The 16,700-nt window shown below is 36.4% G+C and overlaps 1 protein-coding gene across 1 annotated transcript in view; it reads right to left on the bottom strand.

The window, feature by feature from the left end:
• The window catches only part of TTC29 (tetratricopeptide repeat domain 29), a 110,778-nt gene that overhangs the window by 37,513 nt on the left and 56,565 nt on the right, over positions 1 to 16,700 (bottom strand). The window contains exons 7-9 of the mRNA XM_031504612.2: positions 13,830 to 13,921; positions 8,118 to 8,241; positions 4,915 to 5,149 (exon numbers count right to left, since the gene is read on the bottom strand). Of these exons, the coding sequence (XP_031360472.2) occupies positions 4,915 to 5,149; positions 8,118 to 8,241; positions 13,830 to 13,921 (451 nt within the window). The remainder of the gene's footprint in view (positions 1 to 4,914; positions 5,150 to 8,117; positions 8,242 to 13,829; positions 13,922 to 16,700) is intronic.

Here is a 16,700-nt window from a genome sequence, read left to right on the forward strand (position 1 = left end):
GCCATCAACAGTAAATAGAACAATCTACTGCACTCCTGGCAAAACTGACACTGATGTTTATACTGTGTTCTCAGGCTCTTCACTGAGTATCTGGGTGCATACAGCCACTGACCACAATGTGCTGAAAACCCTCCCTTGTCACCCTCAGCTCTTCTCTTCACACTTGATTCTTTCTGTAGTCCAAGCATTAATCACTCTCACTTGCTAAAAATATCAGTGTATCTCTAAGCACACTTAACACATACTTAAAAAACTAATCCAAACTAATAATAAATAATATAACATATATGAACCACATAAACTGATTTTCAGAAACATACCTCTTCCAAGGCATCAACATCTATACACAAACATGGTTTATTTCAACACTCAGTTAAGACTGCATTAAGACCTACTTAAGAATATTTTAAGAGCGTATTCTAGCATTAATATAAAAAATGACTGATATTTTTAAAACCTAAGATGAGACAAGATAAAATGTAGAAAGTGATGAGTGCTAGGTGATGTGAATAAAGAAGAAGCAGCACAAGTTTACAAAATTTTAAAGAAAAAAAGATAGAATCACCTCTCAACTTTCCATTTTCCTAAATGTATATATTTCATAATTTTTAGCCACTGTGTTTTTCCAGAGGGAGAAAATTATTCTGTTTGAGAAACCCCATAAAAAGGTATAGAAGTCATCCTGTGAATTTAAGAAGACTGAAGCATTTGAACTACTTTCAAAACAGGCTTATTAAGAAGTGAGCCTTTGTGCCTCTGGCACAGGGACAGCCTTGGAGTCTGTACTTGGTCACACACCTCCTTTATATAATTTAAAGTCATAGTTCTTATTTACCAGTGTGAACAGTAATGTCTGTCATTATATACACACTATATATAATGAACAACAGTGTGCATAATTCCCTTACTTCATGTTCAGCTGCATTTTCTGAGAAACCCCAAGATCTGTCTATAAAATCCTTTCAGTTTCTCCCTATCTCCAGATGAGCAGACAGTGGATAGACTGCTGAGAGGGAGGAGGTAACATTAGGAATTTTCCTGGAATTAGTGTTCTTCAGACAAAAGAGACAGCAAAAAAAAGTCAGTTTATCACATTATGAAGCAGTCTGTTTTGCTATTGGACATGATTACCAAAATGGCCCATAAATAACACAGCTCTGGTAAATTACAGTAGAGAATTGTTAACTGAATTTGTTTAGTATAATCCTTGACCTCATATCTCACTTCTGACTCTCCCATCTTTTATGGATAATCCTTTTATTAATGAATGAGAAAGTTATACACATATTCAATCTAAAATGCACCTGGTCAGGCCACTGTTTTCCAAAACATTAGAGATTTTGTGCTAGCCACATCTTTTACAGAAAAATTACTATAAAACATCTTAAAGAGCTTTCAAAAATGAATCAATAGGATGAAAATGTAAATTTTTACACAACACAAAAGGACACACTCATGCTACGGAATGTACCATTCCTTACATCCATGAGAGGAGGCTGGAGGAAGAATATTGAGGGACTACATATTTGGGAGTAAGAACAAAAGCTCATTGGATTATATTTTCCAAACTATAGGTTTAGCTGGTGCATGCATTTTAAATTATATAAAAGGCTGCTCAGGTGTGGAATACTAGAAAGAGTCCTTATCATGCTGAAGTTGATGGTACCAGATAATTCCATTGATTGTAAGACTTCAGAATTGAAGATAATATGCAGTATTTAAAGCTATCATAAATAAACTCCACCAAAACAAACACAGGAAATCAATGGTAAAATGTGTCAATTTTGCCAAGTTCTCCAAAGTTAATGAATGTAAATCTAAATTGTTGTCAAAAGCACATACTATTGTTCAAGAAAGCAACTGAAGACTTTGTAGGATGAGGAAAACAATGCATTTTAAGTCTACTCTTGAAAGTGTTCAGATAATTTCAAGCATTCAAGAGCTCTTGCTGAGGCACAGCCCTGCCAGACACAAAAACCTCGACTGAGAGTTGCCAAACTCACAGAAAACAATTTCTGCTCAACATTTCATGTAATCAATATGCAAAATCCGATTCAAAAATTTCCTGCCTTCAGCACCTTTAATTATTCTTCTTTCCTCTAGAAGGCAGCAAATCAGGAGATTATTTATTGAAAGACCTGGGAAATGTTTTCTCATCAGACAATGTTAGGTTGTAGTCTCCTTTTTAGGATTTTATGTGGAGTCACAATCCTTTTTGCCTACTGATTTTGCTGATAATGTTTTCTATCCATTTAAACATAAAAAGAACAATAAAAACATATTTGTTGTTGCAGTGGCATCTCACAATGATATAAATAACTCTCCTGTAAGTGAAGTCAGGTGACTGAGTCAAATGCAGCAGATAGAAACACATTCTCCTTTGCATTTTTAAACCTGGTTTTCCCATAATCTCATCCCTTTTGTCCATGACAACTATGGTCAAAACATCTATTTTATTAATAAATGTTGAGGTAAATTGAGTAATTAATGGTTCTTCCTGCCTGGTTATTGAAATGATTGATTTAGAAAATAAGTCTTGGTTGAAAGACGTAAGGTGATATGGCAGTACTTGAATTTAAATGTAATTGCTCCTCCACTAGTTTAAGTATTTCTTTTGCCTACGAATACAGAAACTACTCTTATTTTTTTGGCATAGAACATTTTTTCAGTCAGAAATAAAAACTTATTGCCTTTCTTCTCCCTTTCATAAAATTTCCCTGCAGATTAAGAACTACCATTATATCTTGTCTTTCTCTGTTCTATCCTCAAAAAGACTGAGAAAAATCTAGTATATTATCAGCACTGAGCTGTTTGAAAGAGCTAGAAATACTGCTCTATTATCACAGCAGGAATTTCCTAAGTGATGAGTTCATCATAGGATGCACAGACATTCTCCTGGAAGGTAGAATAACGGCAGTACCTGAAACTCAAAGCCAGCAAATCCTAATCTTGAATTGGTGCCAGGTCATGTTTTGCCAGACAAAGATATTAAAAATGTAATGCCAGTACTAACGAGAGATTTGGCACACGAAACATGAGAAATGTTACAGATTGTGCTGACAGTGTGACACTATGTTTTCCTGGATGTAATCTGGGTATCATGAGAGTAAACTTGGAGCACTAATGAGAAGAATGATATTGAACTGGAAGAGCTGCTAAATATGCAGTAGCCACAGGGTTCCTGGAGTGAACTGGAACTGAAATGAAAACTGCAATACTGAAAGTAACAGAGGGTAAACTAGGCAGAATTACAGAAGGAAGAGAATCTCCGCAGGCAAAACTTGTTTGTGGTACCATGCTTGCCAGGACATAAAGGGCTTTTCTAATCATACTCTGTTTATCCCTGAAGTACTGTTAAAGAGGAGCAGGATTTTCCAGCTTAAAGGGGCACATATCAGTTCAGGATATAAACAAGTTTCACAACTGACTGGAAAAAGCCATGTATAAAAGTTGAACAGAAACCCCCTTTAGGTGCAAGAACTGAAATTCATATTGGAGATACAAAGTTCATTCTATGTCTTTGAGGTTCCTGTTGTTGTTTTTTTTTTTTTGTTTTTTTTTTTTTTTTTTTTTTTTTGTTTTTTGTTTTGCTGTTGCCCTTGTTGACTTTTGTTTGCCTCCCATTTTTATGAGCTACAGTTAGTGATTCTTATATGAAAAGTATATGAAATTCTTTTACAAATTCTTTTTTTGACCATCTCTGTTGGAATTCTCAGCATTTGCACTACAGGTCTAGACAGGAGACATACACCCAAATAACTCTGACAGCCAACAAAATCTGTCAGTGTGCTAGACGTTCACTTATTGAGACACAAATCACAAATATAGATATGTATAACCATTGAAGAAGTGTTACCATCACTAGAACTTTAAACCAAATGCTATCAAATTTATCTCTTCAGCCTTCAAATGAGTGCCCTTGTTCCACAATTCTCAGTAGCTACCAGTGTTGCCTCTGGCATCCTGGCTTCTCTTAAACTGCTAATATCTTCAATTACCACTTATTTTGTATATAAAATTCACTACTGTAGTTACACTTAATTTTCCACTTCTAAGAGAGGATGAGATTCACAAGAAAGCAGTAGCCAGGCAGTTCTTTGTCTTTAGGAGTAGGATAACTGAGGGAAAAACAACATAACCTTGAAGCTCCATATTGTGACTGCTCCAGTTGTCATTTATTTCCACTGCAGTCCAGATTCACACTCTTCACAGGAATGCAGAGCAGGAAGTTTTAAGGTAGAGTAGATGTATACCTTCCCCTTCCTCAGTACAACACAGTTTACTACTATCAGTACTTGGAGATAATGCATTATTCAGTTTGTCTTGTATTAATGTATTGTACAAGGGAAAAAGAGCAAAGAAAATTTAACCCATTAAGAAAGAGCGGACTACTCCACAAAAAGTCCTCCTCTGCTCTTTCTGTAAAGTAAGCAGACTTGCTTTTATTTTTTTCCTTTCTCTCTAATGTCAAGCACAAGGATACCAAAAATAAAGCAGTGTTTTTCTGGATCCAGAACTATGTCAAGCAGAAATTACTTCCCACTTTTAGCAACAGGGATCTTATTTTTGGATGTACTTGGAAAGCGCACCACAAATGGAGATTATTATTATTTTCTTCAAAGATTAAAACAATTATGTTTTGACTAAAACATGTAACTGTGGTGTTCTGACAAACAGCACTGAAAAAATCTAAGCTACCACCCAGAGCAATTACTACTATCAATTTCTCCCTGTTATATCATATTTTAACTTGTTTAATTCAGCCTCAAAAACAAGTGCACAAAGGAGTAAAGCCCAACCTCCGTTCCGTACAAGGATTAAACCCGGGAAATAATTTAATAAAACTCTACAAGAAAAATGACTTAAGTGTTGAGGACAATGCAGCACTAATGTGTTTCATAAGCACTGCCTTACCGGCTGGAAGAGGGTCAGTGCACATGTCACTTCTGTTTTGCTTCCATGCCAGCAGGCACTGCAGGCTGAGGGGATCGGCTGCTGCTGCTACGTGGCTGTTGAACGCCACCATCAGCTGATGAGCCTTGGCGATGCCACAGTAACTCTCTGTTTCAGCCACCAAGGGCAAATCGTTCAAAGCTTTCGCCGCCTCAGAGGCCTGACTGAAATATTCCAGAGCTGTGTTATAGTTCCCCTAGTAAAGAAGAGAAAAAAAAAAAAAAAAGAAAATAATGTTAAAAGCTACTTGTAGTCATCATCTGTATTTTGTCTTGACATCAGAGCTCCTCTGATGCCTCAGAGATGTGGCAGCCCATGGAGTGACTCATGGCAGGGCATTAAGCAAATCACTCTCCCTTGCTGTTTTCTAACCTCTAAAATCCAGGTAACACTGCTCATATCTTTGAATTGAATGGTTTTTAGTTATTTCTGTAGCATTTTGAGTAAACAAATCCAAGTGTATCAATGCTAAGTATTAATAAAGATTACAGCCAGGCTATTTAGAAATTATTGTTTCCTTGCATTCAACATATCAACATATCTGGGAGAAAAGTTACTAATTTATGGTAGTATTAAATCTTAAAAAATAAATCCTAAAAATGGAAAAACAGAGGATAATGAAGGAATAGACTTAAAGCACAGAAAAGAACAGAAATTAAAACTTACTCATTTATGGGGGAAGAAAGGGGTATACAAAACCCTAGGGATATTCCTAATCACAAAAAGAGAAACAGTAGGAGAAATGTAGCCCAACCGTTGCTGAATAGAAAACTGAAATAATTTATCTCTCTATCCTACCACTGGTGTGGAATTCTGCTGCTCTGATGGCAGAAACTTCCTGACTGAAAACATTTTCTGAGATGTCTTATCCTCTCACGCTCACCTTGATTTAAATTCCCTTCTGTATGAAGACTGGGAGGAGAGACTCCAACTGGTACCTGTTTCACTTAATACCACTTCTTGGGATGAAAATAATAACTGCTAAAATATGCTTACAATTAAAAAAGGAAAAAAAGAGTCAGAGCAATTCTGGTAGCCTTTCAGCTTTGTTTAATACAGCAGAAGAACAGAATTAGGCTTATGAGGACATGACAGTGAATAAAGAATGATAAGCTGTAATATAATAAAAAGCAGAAACACCTACTTACCAGACTCATGAGAACTATAGCAGCTTAAGTGATGCAAATAGTGAGAGGAATGTAGCAAATCAGAAAAAATGCAATGAGAAATGACAGAGTGTATCACACAAACTTCAGAGTGTACATATTAAGTAAGCAACCTGCTTATCGAACTGGGGGAAATGAAATGTACTACTCCTGCATAACACCTACCCAGGCATTTTAGGAAACAAGAAACATCTGGGTAAAACAATTGTGACTAGAAAGCACACTTTGTGTATAGCATTAAAAAAAGACAGTACTGGTGACAGAATAGTGAGATGAGAACTGGAAAGATACAGCAACAGTATGGACAGAGTAAAGTGAATTTGGTCAAAGTGATTTGTGTTTGGAAGAACAGAAAGAGTTATATCCCTGGTTTACTAAAGGTCCCCATGGATAGATCTGGATATAAACAGAAATATCTATAATTTGATGGACAGTACTACTGCATCACTGGGGGATATACAGAGTTGAATAAAAAGACCCTAATAATGACTTAACTTAGAAAATACTGGTGATGACAGCTGACACCACCAGGCAGTGATCCAAAAGAGGAAATGTTAATTCACACTCAGTTTTGGTAAACACAACTGACCTTGCAGAAAAAAAATGGTATAGAAAGCAGGGAATTGCAAACTTCAAGACTTTAAAATTCATGTTTAAACTAAATATTTTATATACATTAATAAGATTAAGTTACTGCAATTGTGCCCTTCTACCACCACTGCCTTAGCTCAAGGCAGAAAATTCTGAACTGAGAAAGAGTATCTGAAGAATAATCAAATAGAGGATAGTTATTAAAACACCAGTTCTATTGAATTGATTATTAGTAACGGTGGAAGAAGGAGTGGAATACAGAAGTAGTTAAACAGAAATTATTTAATTATTTTTCAGATTTGGAGAAGAATAATTCAGCACAGTGTCATATGACCCTTCTAAGTTTCAGACCCATTTTACAGTTACTTCATCAAGTTGTCAAAGACCTTAAAACTTAGTTTTCAATGGGAAAGTTGGCATTTATATTAAAAATATCTATAAACAGAAGACTCTCAGGTTACTTTAGAGATTACAGAGTAAAAAAAATTACTACTGCTTATGAAATAAAAACAAGACAAACAGAACAGGAATTTTGGTAGTGGGAGTTCTCTGTAAGAGGAACCCAGGGGAAAAAAAAAAAGGTATTTAGGGATAGTGTAAGCAAAAAGGAGAAAGGACTCTGTTCAGCATATTACACACAGAACTTATGACAAAAAAATATGCAACAGAAGATAGAAAGGTATTTCTATTTTTATTTTATTTGTAGAGAAAGTATTTCCTAAGTTCCATATTATCCAGCATACAGAACAAATTATTTTTATTACTTATTGTATCTAAATAATTTTGTACAGCAATTCAGCTCTAAAATAGGTGTTAAAGCATGAATCTTTCACATTTGCAGCAATGTCTTTAACAGCTTTGATTTCAAAACCCAAGTGTCACCGCAGTGCAAGCAGAGACAAGAGAAAGTCCTTCCAATGCTAACAGACCATTGACAAATTACTTGCTGCTAGAATCCATTTAATAAATTTGGCTGAGAGAATGTAGAGAAGAAATGTAGCTAAGATTATAAACAGCCCATTAGTATGCAATACAGTATACATTCATGTATAGTGCAATAAAATTTCATTTGCATTAACCGATGACTCTTTATGGGCATATATGGCCCCAATGATGATCTGGATGCACATTTTTCACAACATGTAAAGTTTATCCTGATATGAATTTGGAGTTTTTTATTCATCTGTTTTATAACAAAACTCCATGTGTTAAATATGATGTGAAATTTTTACCTTTCTCAGAAAATTAAGACACGTTTCATTTAGTCATGCAGTGACTTCTCCTTGGGTAACTCCTGCAAGATGCAACACCTGGACCAAATCCTCCTGTGTTATCTCATAGGCAAAATCAGATTTTACCAAGAAGTAAATCAAGTTGTTTGAGATCATTACTACAAACAGTACTTACTCTTTCATTGTGAACTTTTCCAAGTAGGACATTTGCATCCACCAGGCTTTGGCTTAGATTAGCACTCTCAGCATCCTTTATAAACTCTCCCAAGTACTTCACAGCCTCATTTGATTTTCCCTGACTGAAACAAAGGACAGGGACAAAATGAAATATTTACTCAGATGGCTTCTTCAAATGCTGAAGATCTGCCCCCTTATTCTGAAGCAACTTTACTTTGTGATGACTCATCAATGACTGGATTTTATTTCCAAATGGCCTCCAGCACTACCTGTGCTGAGCCCAGTGAGACTACTCCACACAGAATGTCTGAGGGCAAAACTGGATCCTTTCAGCAAAATAGAACAAAACTTTCTTTCAGAATATTTTGCCATATCTTAAGGCCAAGAATGAAAACACAGGTGGATGATTTAACAGGGCTTTTGGACCTTCCATTATTTTATTTTTTTAATTCTGAGCTGCTGATAGTATTTTCAATTCAGCTGGACCTCACATCCTGACAAAACAAGGGAAGGAGGTATGAAGGCGTTTTTTTCAGTAAGGCTTTCTGTCATTCAGAGCTGCTCTAGAACCTGGTGATGAAGCAGCAGCTCCATAAAAGTGCTGTTCTGTGTCAGTTCTGGGGTGACAGCCTTTCCCTGAAACACAATACTGCCCTTTGGCTGGGTGGATCAAAGGTGGCCAGGGTCACACAGGCAAACCTATAAACTGTGGATTGCAGGTGCCGCCCCCAAATCCCAGTGAGCTCAGAGCAAGCTGAGGTCACAGCTGCGTCTAACTTGAAAATTGGCTGACGTACTTTGACAATAACATTTGCAGATTTCCTTTTTTATTTTTAATAAAGCCAGTCATACTAACAATATAAGACCTCAGCAGTGTGCTTGCAAGATATAAGACAGACATCTGAGCTTGCTTGTGAATAAGGCTCGGTGCTCTTTTTTCCTTTAAGGCCAGAGTGTTATTCCACCTGACCTCAATATTAGCCATGAACTTGAGTCACTAATGTAGGAGAGTAACATGCTAAATGTCAAGGCACCAAGCAAGACAGAAAATCCAGTCTTAATTAAGAAATTCACAAAAATAGGAGTTTCTGTAAGCAATAAAGAATTGTGATTTATTTTCTCACCATCTTAAACTACCTTCAAGCTACATTCCCGCAGCAAATGATGGCCTGGCATTTATTTACAATACAGTTTTTATTTTTAATTATATTAGGGATATATGCTTTCAAAATCTGGCAAAACTCTGCATTTTCCTCTTTTATGCTGTTGGGGTAATTATAACAGCCTGCCATGAAACAGGAAACACAGCAAAGCTTAGCTGCAAATTTAAAATATTGCAGTGATTATCTCTATGTGACTTAGAGGGCAAGATTACTACAAAAGGATGCTAAATCACTGCAAACTAATATTTTTGAAATGCTCAAGTATATGCTACTGTAAAGCTTAGAGGTCAATTAGCAGACTTGGGTTTACTAAACTTTCCTAAGTTAAATATTTTATTACCATGAGAATACAAAACATACTGGACTGTAATCATTTACCAAATGTCAAAAGGCTTCTAAATTTTAGAATTAGAAACACATTTTTTTAACCTGTTTTTTTTTTTTTTTTTTTTTTCAGAGAAAAGAAAATCAAATGTTTCCCTACAGAAATACAGCATATGATTTATATAAGTTAAAGGACAAGGTTAAAGTGTTAGACAAATATTAATTCCAGTTTTTCTAGTTTTCTATATGCAGTGCACAGGTGCAACTTGAAGAGCATATTATATGGTATAATCATTAAATCCATTCAACCAGACCTTTGAGAGTTAAAAACATATATTCTGAGGAAAAGGACTCCTTGGTCCAAGGAATGAGAATGAAACAGTGCAGAATATTTGTGTATCAAGGTGATTCCAGTTTCCAATTGGGAAAACAGGACTGTTAACACCCACATCCCCTGACAACTGTCCAATTATGTATATCACACTTGGCCTACTGTTTGCAGTAGAAGTAATCAATAAAGGATGTGGTTGAGTGAACATAGATTTTGGTTGAACCAATGCATGAAAACTTAATCATTTACTCAGAGTGAAGAAATCAAATAGAGCAGAGATGAAACAGCCACTAAGGGGTTTGTTGATTGTACCACCAAGTTTGTGGGCTAGAGGCTGAAAGTAATAAAGCAAATGGAATCAGTGACAGGAGAAATGTAAAAAGGTTTTCTTAATTTCATGAATTAATAGAAATGTTTTGATGTATTTTTGGCCATTTTTTACTTTTCACATCAAAACTTCTGTTCCACATATAGAAAATATGAAAATTGCTAGGGCATATAACCTCTTTGAGGAAAACAGGAATCAATTTGATACATATCAGACAGATATTTCTCACTGTTAGGACTTCACTTATGCCAGCTAGAAATGGGTTGGTACAGTTTAACAATTTTTCAAAGGAAGTACTTTTAAAAGCACTACAGCTTGAGATATTTAAAGTATGCTAGTGCTAGAAAGATTACTGAAACACTTTATCTCGCACAAGACCTGATAACATGATAAACAGGTCTTTCCTACTCAAAGGGCTAATATTTTATAGTTCCTTCAAAAATCTACATGTTATTTTATACAGCCATATACTTTCTATCTCCTTAGACATCACCTTCCTAAATGCATAAAATGCAATTTCCTAAAGATATAGTCATTCATGATCCCAAAGAACAGTTATGATGACTTCAGCAGAAGAGATTACACATCCACAGCAACTCGTTTTCCAGTTTCATGCTAAAATGCCCTATGAGATTTTTACTCCTATTAGACTTTTATGAAAATATGCACCTTTTATAGGATTGCTCATGTGATGGAATTGGATGTATAAATCATGTGTCCACAAGAAATCATTACCATGGTGGACACTGGCAGAATAAGTCAAGAACATGATGCTATTATGTCAGATTCTTTCCCCTGGAAAATGACATGACTAAATGCACATGATAAAGATTTTCAGTTTCCCATAGTCTCTGAAAACATCTGCAGCAAAGATTTCACAAAATATTCCAAAGCCATAGACAGGTTATGAGCCATTCAGGGGGGCTCAGGAACTTTCTCCAATCTGTCATGAGGCAATAAGTGCAAATTCTCACAGACATTATGGTTGTAATGCATTGTTTTTGGGAAACAGTCATCTTCCCGTGAAGATGTTATTCATCAAATTTAAAATTATTTACAAAAATCTAGCCTAGACCAGGTAAAAATACAAGTAAAGAAAAACTGAGCATGTCAGCTGAATATGGGGATTCTGTCACCAGCAGTAATTATTGCTGCATTTATCCAAAGTGTTCTGCGTCCAGCTCTGGCATCCTCATCACAGGATGGATATGGACCTGTTGGATGCAGAGGAGACCACCAAGATGCTCTGAGGGCTGGAGAACCTCTCCTATGAGGACAGGCTGAGAGAGCTGGGGTTGTTCAGCCTGGGGAAGTTGCCAGGGAGACCTTACAGTATCTCATGTGAGTTTATAATAAAGACGTGGACAAATTGTTGAGCAAATGTTGGGCCTGCTGCAACAGGACAAGGGGCAAGGGCTCTAAACTGAAGGAGTGTTGATTTAGATTAGATGTATGGAAGAAATGTTTTACAATGAGAGTGGCAAAACACTGGAAGGGGTTTGCCCAGAGTGGTAGGTTGGTGCCCCATCTCTAGAAATATTCAAGGCCAGCCAGAATGGGGCTTTGAGCAACTTGATGTAGTTGAAGATGTCCCTACTCACTGCTGGTGGTGGACTAGCTGACCTGTATAGATCTTTTCCAACCCAAACTATTTTATGATTCTATAATTCTATGATTCATAGGTGCCCAGACTTTTCCACATGTAAGTTTCTCAAACAACTGAAAGTTTGAGAACAATTATGACATTTTACAGGGTTGAACAGTTAATGCCTATCACATACCCAAAGCCCTTCAGAGCAGCTATGTATGTAAGGTGTTTAATTTGGTAAATGCTCTCATGGCATAACTACCACATGGGTTTTACAAAATTAAAACAACAGCCATTTTCCAGAGAAAGGGTTTATGGTTGGTCTTCACCAAGATGACCCAACCTATTCTCTCATCTATTCTTCAGAAGATTAAATCCATGATCACACACATGAGATTGAACTACGCCTTCACCTGAATTAATCAGAATATTCCTCCTCCAGGAGAATTCCTTAAACTGAGGAGTTTTACTGCTCTTAGCATCTGCTCCCACTGCTCCTCATCTCCTGTTTTCCTTCTTTTTCAAATTGCAACAACTGGATAGCAGTGGGACTGTCCATTCCTAGATAGCTCAAGAATGCTCCCAGAAGGTGTGGAATACAGATTTGATACAGAAGAAAACCACTAGCCACTCCATCTTTATTTCTGCTTTTAAGAAAAGAATTTCATTGGCATGATCTTTCAGATGAAGGGTTTAGCAAACTAATTTCAAAAAGATCTCAAAATCTCAAACTTCTGAGTAAATAAATGCATGTACCCTCATTCCAGAATGCCTAAATCACAGAAAGGAAATTAACACACATGGTTTACCAGGGATGTTCTCCTGACTATCTCAACCCAAGCCTCTATCCAGACTGCTGCTTTTTGAGAATACAAGGAGCTCATGAATGCTACTGAGAGCTCAGAAAATTGTGTACTCATTGCAAAGCCACTCACTGTAACAGCTGGTGATTTAGCTACTAAATCTTTCTTGGTTAGGCTTTAAGAGAGTTTTGAAACTGGGACCTGGTATTCTTTATTTTGTGTCTTTTTGAATATCTTTTCCCATGTCCTTATTTAGGATGCTCAGAATACATGTAGACATGAATTATGCATCAGAGCTGAAGAAGACTGTGGTTGTGGCTGATCCCTACGTGCTTGGATGAGGCCAAGAGAGAAGGGATCTGACTCAAAGAGGAGAATTTGCTCTGCACACTGAAATAAACCAGGTGACAGGACCCTCTCCATAAACAACTGCCAAGCTCTATCATGCATCATATGCAGTGAGGTCTTCAATTATAGGATAAGTCAAGAATAAGCTACAACTTCACTTTAATCTCTTTTTTTCCCTGTCTCATATGACAATTTCATTAGGTGACTTTATGTCAAAATTATTTGTACCTGAACTAATCCACCTGGAGGAAGATTTTAATGCCAGATGCTGAAATAAAAATATTGAACATAAGCATCATATTTGCAACAAATTACTACTTAGTTTCACACACACAAACCAGAAATGATTCCACAGAAGAAGTGAGTGCAATAAATGGAAACTTACAGTTCAGAAAATATTACACTGAGACACCTACTGCAGCTTGCTACATTCTTCCAGATTTTTTTTTAATTTCTTAACCTGGAAAATAGGATTCTATTTTCCAGTAAGGTGAGGTCCTCCACAAAAAAAAAAAAAAAAAAAAAAAAAACAAAAAAAACCCAACAAAAAAAACCCCAAAAAACCCCCAACATTTAAAAAGCCCTCAAAATGTGGAAGAAAAAGGACATGTTATAGTTTACAGTCAAAGAAAAACTAGAAACATACACTTTAAAAAATATGTAACAGTTTAAAATAACTTTTGATGAAAGGGTCACTTACTGCAAGAAGGGCACTGCTTAAAATTTAAGCAGTCAGTAATGGAAAGCGACAGACCTCTAACAATTTAAGTCTTTCACAGCTGAGTGAATCTGTACTGACAGTCAGACAAGGATGTGCTAACCTACCTTGCCAGGATCTTGGCTACAGCTGCATATGCTCTGCCCAGGCCAGCAGAATCACAAAGGGTTGTGAAGATTTCTACAGAGGTGTTCAAAACCTGTGAAGCAGGAAGATAACAGTAAATACCCCAACAGGAATTTCTACTCTTTCTTCCCCTCCTAATCTCTCTGCCTAGACAGAACACAAAATTAAAGCCTTCCCACTTCTGCAACTGTTCTCTAATTAGCCATGATGGGACTAGGGTTTTGATCATCATTTATAATTGTTGGAAACTACTCAATAATTACAAATCAAAATGATGTAATTTGCAATTATATCTCTGTATTTTGGCAACTTGCAGAAAACTGAAGAGGTACTCCCTGATTTGCAGTATAAATTTCTTTATCTGTGATTTAGAAGATTTTAAGAGCCTGTGCTTTTATGAGTTTCTGATAATCTCATAAATTAATAATAACTTAAATAACTTTAGATGGTGTCCTTTGCATCCATACTGTTTTAGAATGATATGCTGAAATACAACTTAGTATTATTTTTCTTTCTCTAATTTGTCACAACTTATCTTATTAGAATTAAGATGCCCCAAAACTGAATAAATTACAGGTTATACATTTAATCCATGTTGGCTTAAAGTACTGTAGACAATGCTGCTATTTTTCTGATTAATTATTCACACATGAGAAGTTTGTTAATATTAGCTTGGAATCTATTATTATGAACCCTGCCACGAGGTTTACAGCTGCTGCATAAAATCTTATGATCTTAATTTAATTTAACACTGACATCACCTGTATTGCAAAATTTCTCTTTTCATCCATTTTTTTTCAATGGCGATGACAGGAGAATGCATATAAAATTAAATCTTATTCTTTCATCCCTCTTCTTTGTTGCTTGACCCAATCTATTACACACATGAGAAAACAGGAAATCTCCAAAGACTCTCTATGGAAATCCTTTTTGCACATTTCCAAGAAAGGAGTAGTGAATGTCATTTACCAGTTCTGAAGGAGGATGGGAGATGCCCAGGGACATATGACACTATCCTGCATGCCCTAGGATGCCTGTTTATACTGAGGTAAAGAATTGGGCATTTTCTACTCAGAGTGCATCCCTGTCACTGGTAAAGTGCATGGTTCAGGAGAAGACAATCTCTGTGTGCTAATGCTGTGCATAACACCATTTTCATTGCTGTTTCCACCACTCAGACTTCCTAGTTCTTGAAACAGTTTTGCTACATGCATCAGCATCCCTGGACATGGCTCTTATTATGTAGCTACAGAAGCTCTGTGTGCACCAAAAGTAGCATTTATTAATGTGCACTGCCCTATTTATCATCCCTCAAGTACTTTCTTATCAGCAGAGTTCCAGTGTTGCATCCTATCCTTGCAGGTCACTGTCAATTGAGTTATCAATGCATTAGGTGTGACAGAAAGAGTACAAAGGCACCTCAGTTAGAAAGTTGTCGCATCAACTCAGAAGCCTCCCTAAACTGAATACATACATGATGTTGTCAGTGCCTGCAGTACATTCTTCTAATAATCCAGGATGATAGCAGAAACACACAGGTGTCTGAGAAATAATTCTTGGTATTGCATTTAACTCAGGGGACCTACAGCATTTGTTGTAATAATCGTACCCATATTAAAAAACCTGCTATTAGAGTGTCAGGAGGTGTCACAACTGTTATGTGCTGGACTGAAATAGTTCCTACTTTAAACTGGCCTCTACAATATTAAACTTGGATACAGGGCCTGCAGTCATTACTATCTGGTACCAAAAGGTTACTTAGAAACATAAGGCTTTGGCTACTGTACATTTTTTTTCTATTAAAGACATCGAAAAGCCTGAAAAGTACAGATAAATCCAAGGAAAAATCATACAAAGCATAGATGAAGTAAAAAGTTGGTTCATTGCATTGCTGCAACAGCTGTGAGAAAGAAGGAAGTAAATAAATAAAGCCCCTCATTCATATTGATGAAAAGTGCTCATTTTGGTCCCAGGTTACTACTACTCTACACAAATCAGATATTTCACTCTAAATAATGAGGGAATTACATTAATTAAATCATCTCCATGAAAGGGAGAAAATCTTGATAAATTACCATAGAAAATGTACTCTTTATGTCTGTATTTCAAATTACTCCTCCAGCTTCAGGTAACACATGGGGACACAGAAAAGGATATAGGGGCTTGATGGAAAGGAGCTGTGCACCCCTGGATGCCACAGCTGCCCAGTATCCCTTTATGTGAAAGAAGTGAAGATCACACACCTCATCTGTGATGTACGCCCAACCTTCAACACTCAGGATAGAAATATTTCAGGACAGAAACATTTCAGGATAGAAAAAGAGGAAAAGGTAGAACAAAATAAAATGATGGTTACACAAAAGCATTACAGGATTTCACCCAGAGTCTCTTGAAATTACAGCATATTTAAAATTTTCATTTAAAACAAGAAAATGATAAACTTCACATGCTGGAAAATCAAGTGGAATCAACAAAGTGATGCCCGCCAGAATCTGTAAAAAGCCTAAAACAAAAAAATGAGCATGAAAACTCTCCTGATTATTTTTATGAGATAGGAACAACCAATCCATCTAACTGGCTTCCTGTGGGTACCACATAGGAAAAGACATGCATGTGGCAGAGAGTACTGGATGGGCAGGGCTCTGCCAGTCTCTTTCCCAGTTCTGTGGGAAGTGCATAAATATTGGGAACACCGGTTACCAATTGGATCTAATGGAATTTATAGGTTCCCAATGAAAAGTTTACCTTTAGACAGAAGCATAACCAGAAAATGGTATTTTTTATATATATACACATACTGGCCATTCTGAGTAGAGAAAAATGATGTCCAAGGAAGAGGTGGAATAATTAAT

The sequence above is a fragment of the Lonchura striata genome, chromosome 4 (assembly GCF_046129695.1).
Source record: "Lonchura striata isolate bLonStr1 chromosome 4, bLonStr1.mat, whole genome shotgun sequence".
In the NCBI taxonomy this organism is placed as follows: Eukaryota; Metazoa; Chordata; class Aves; order Passeriformes; family Estrildidae; genus Lonchura; species Lonchura striata.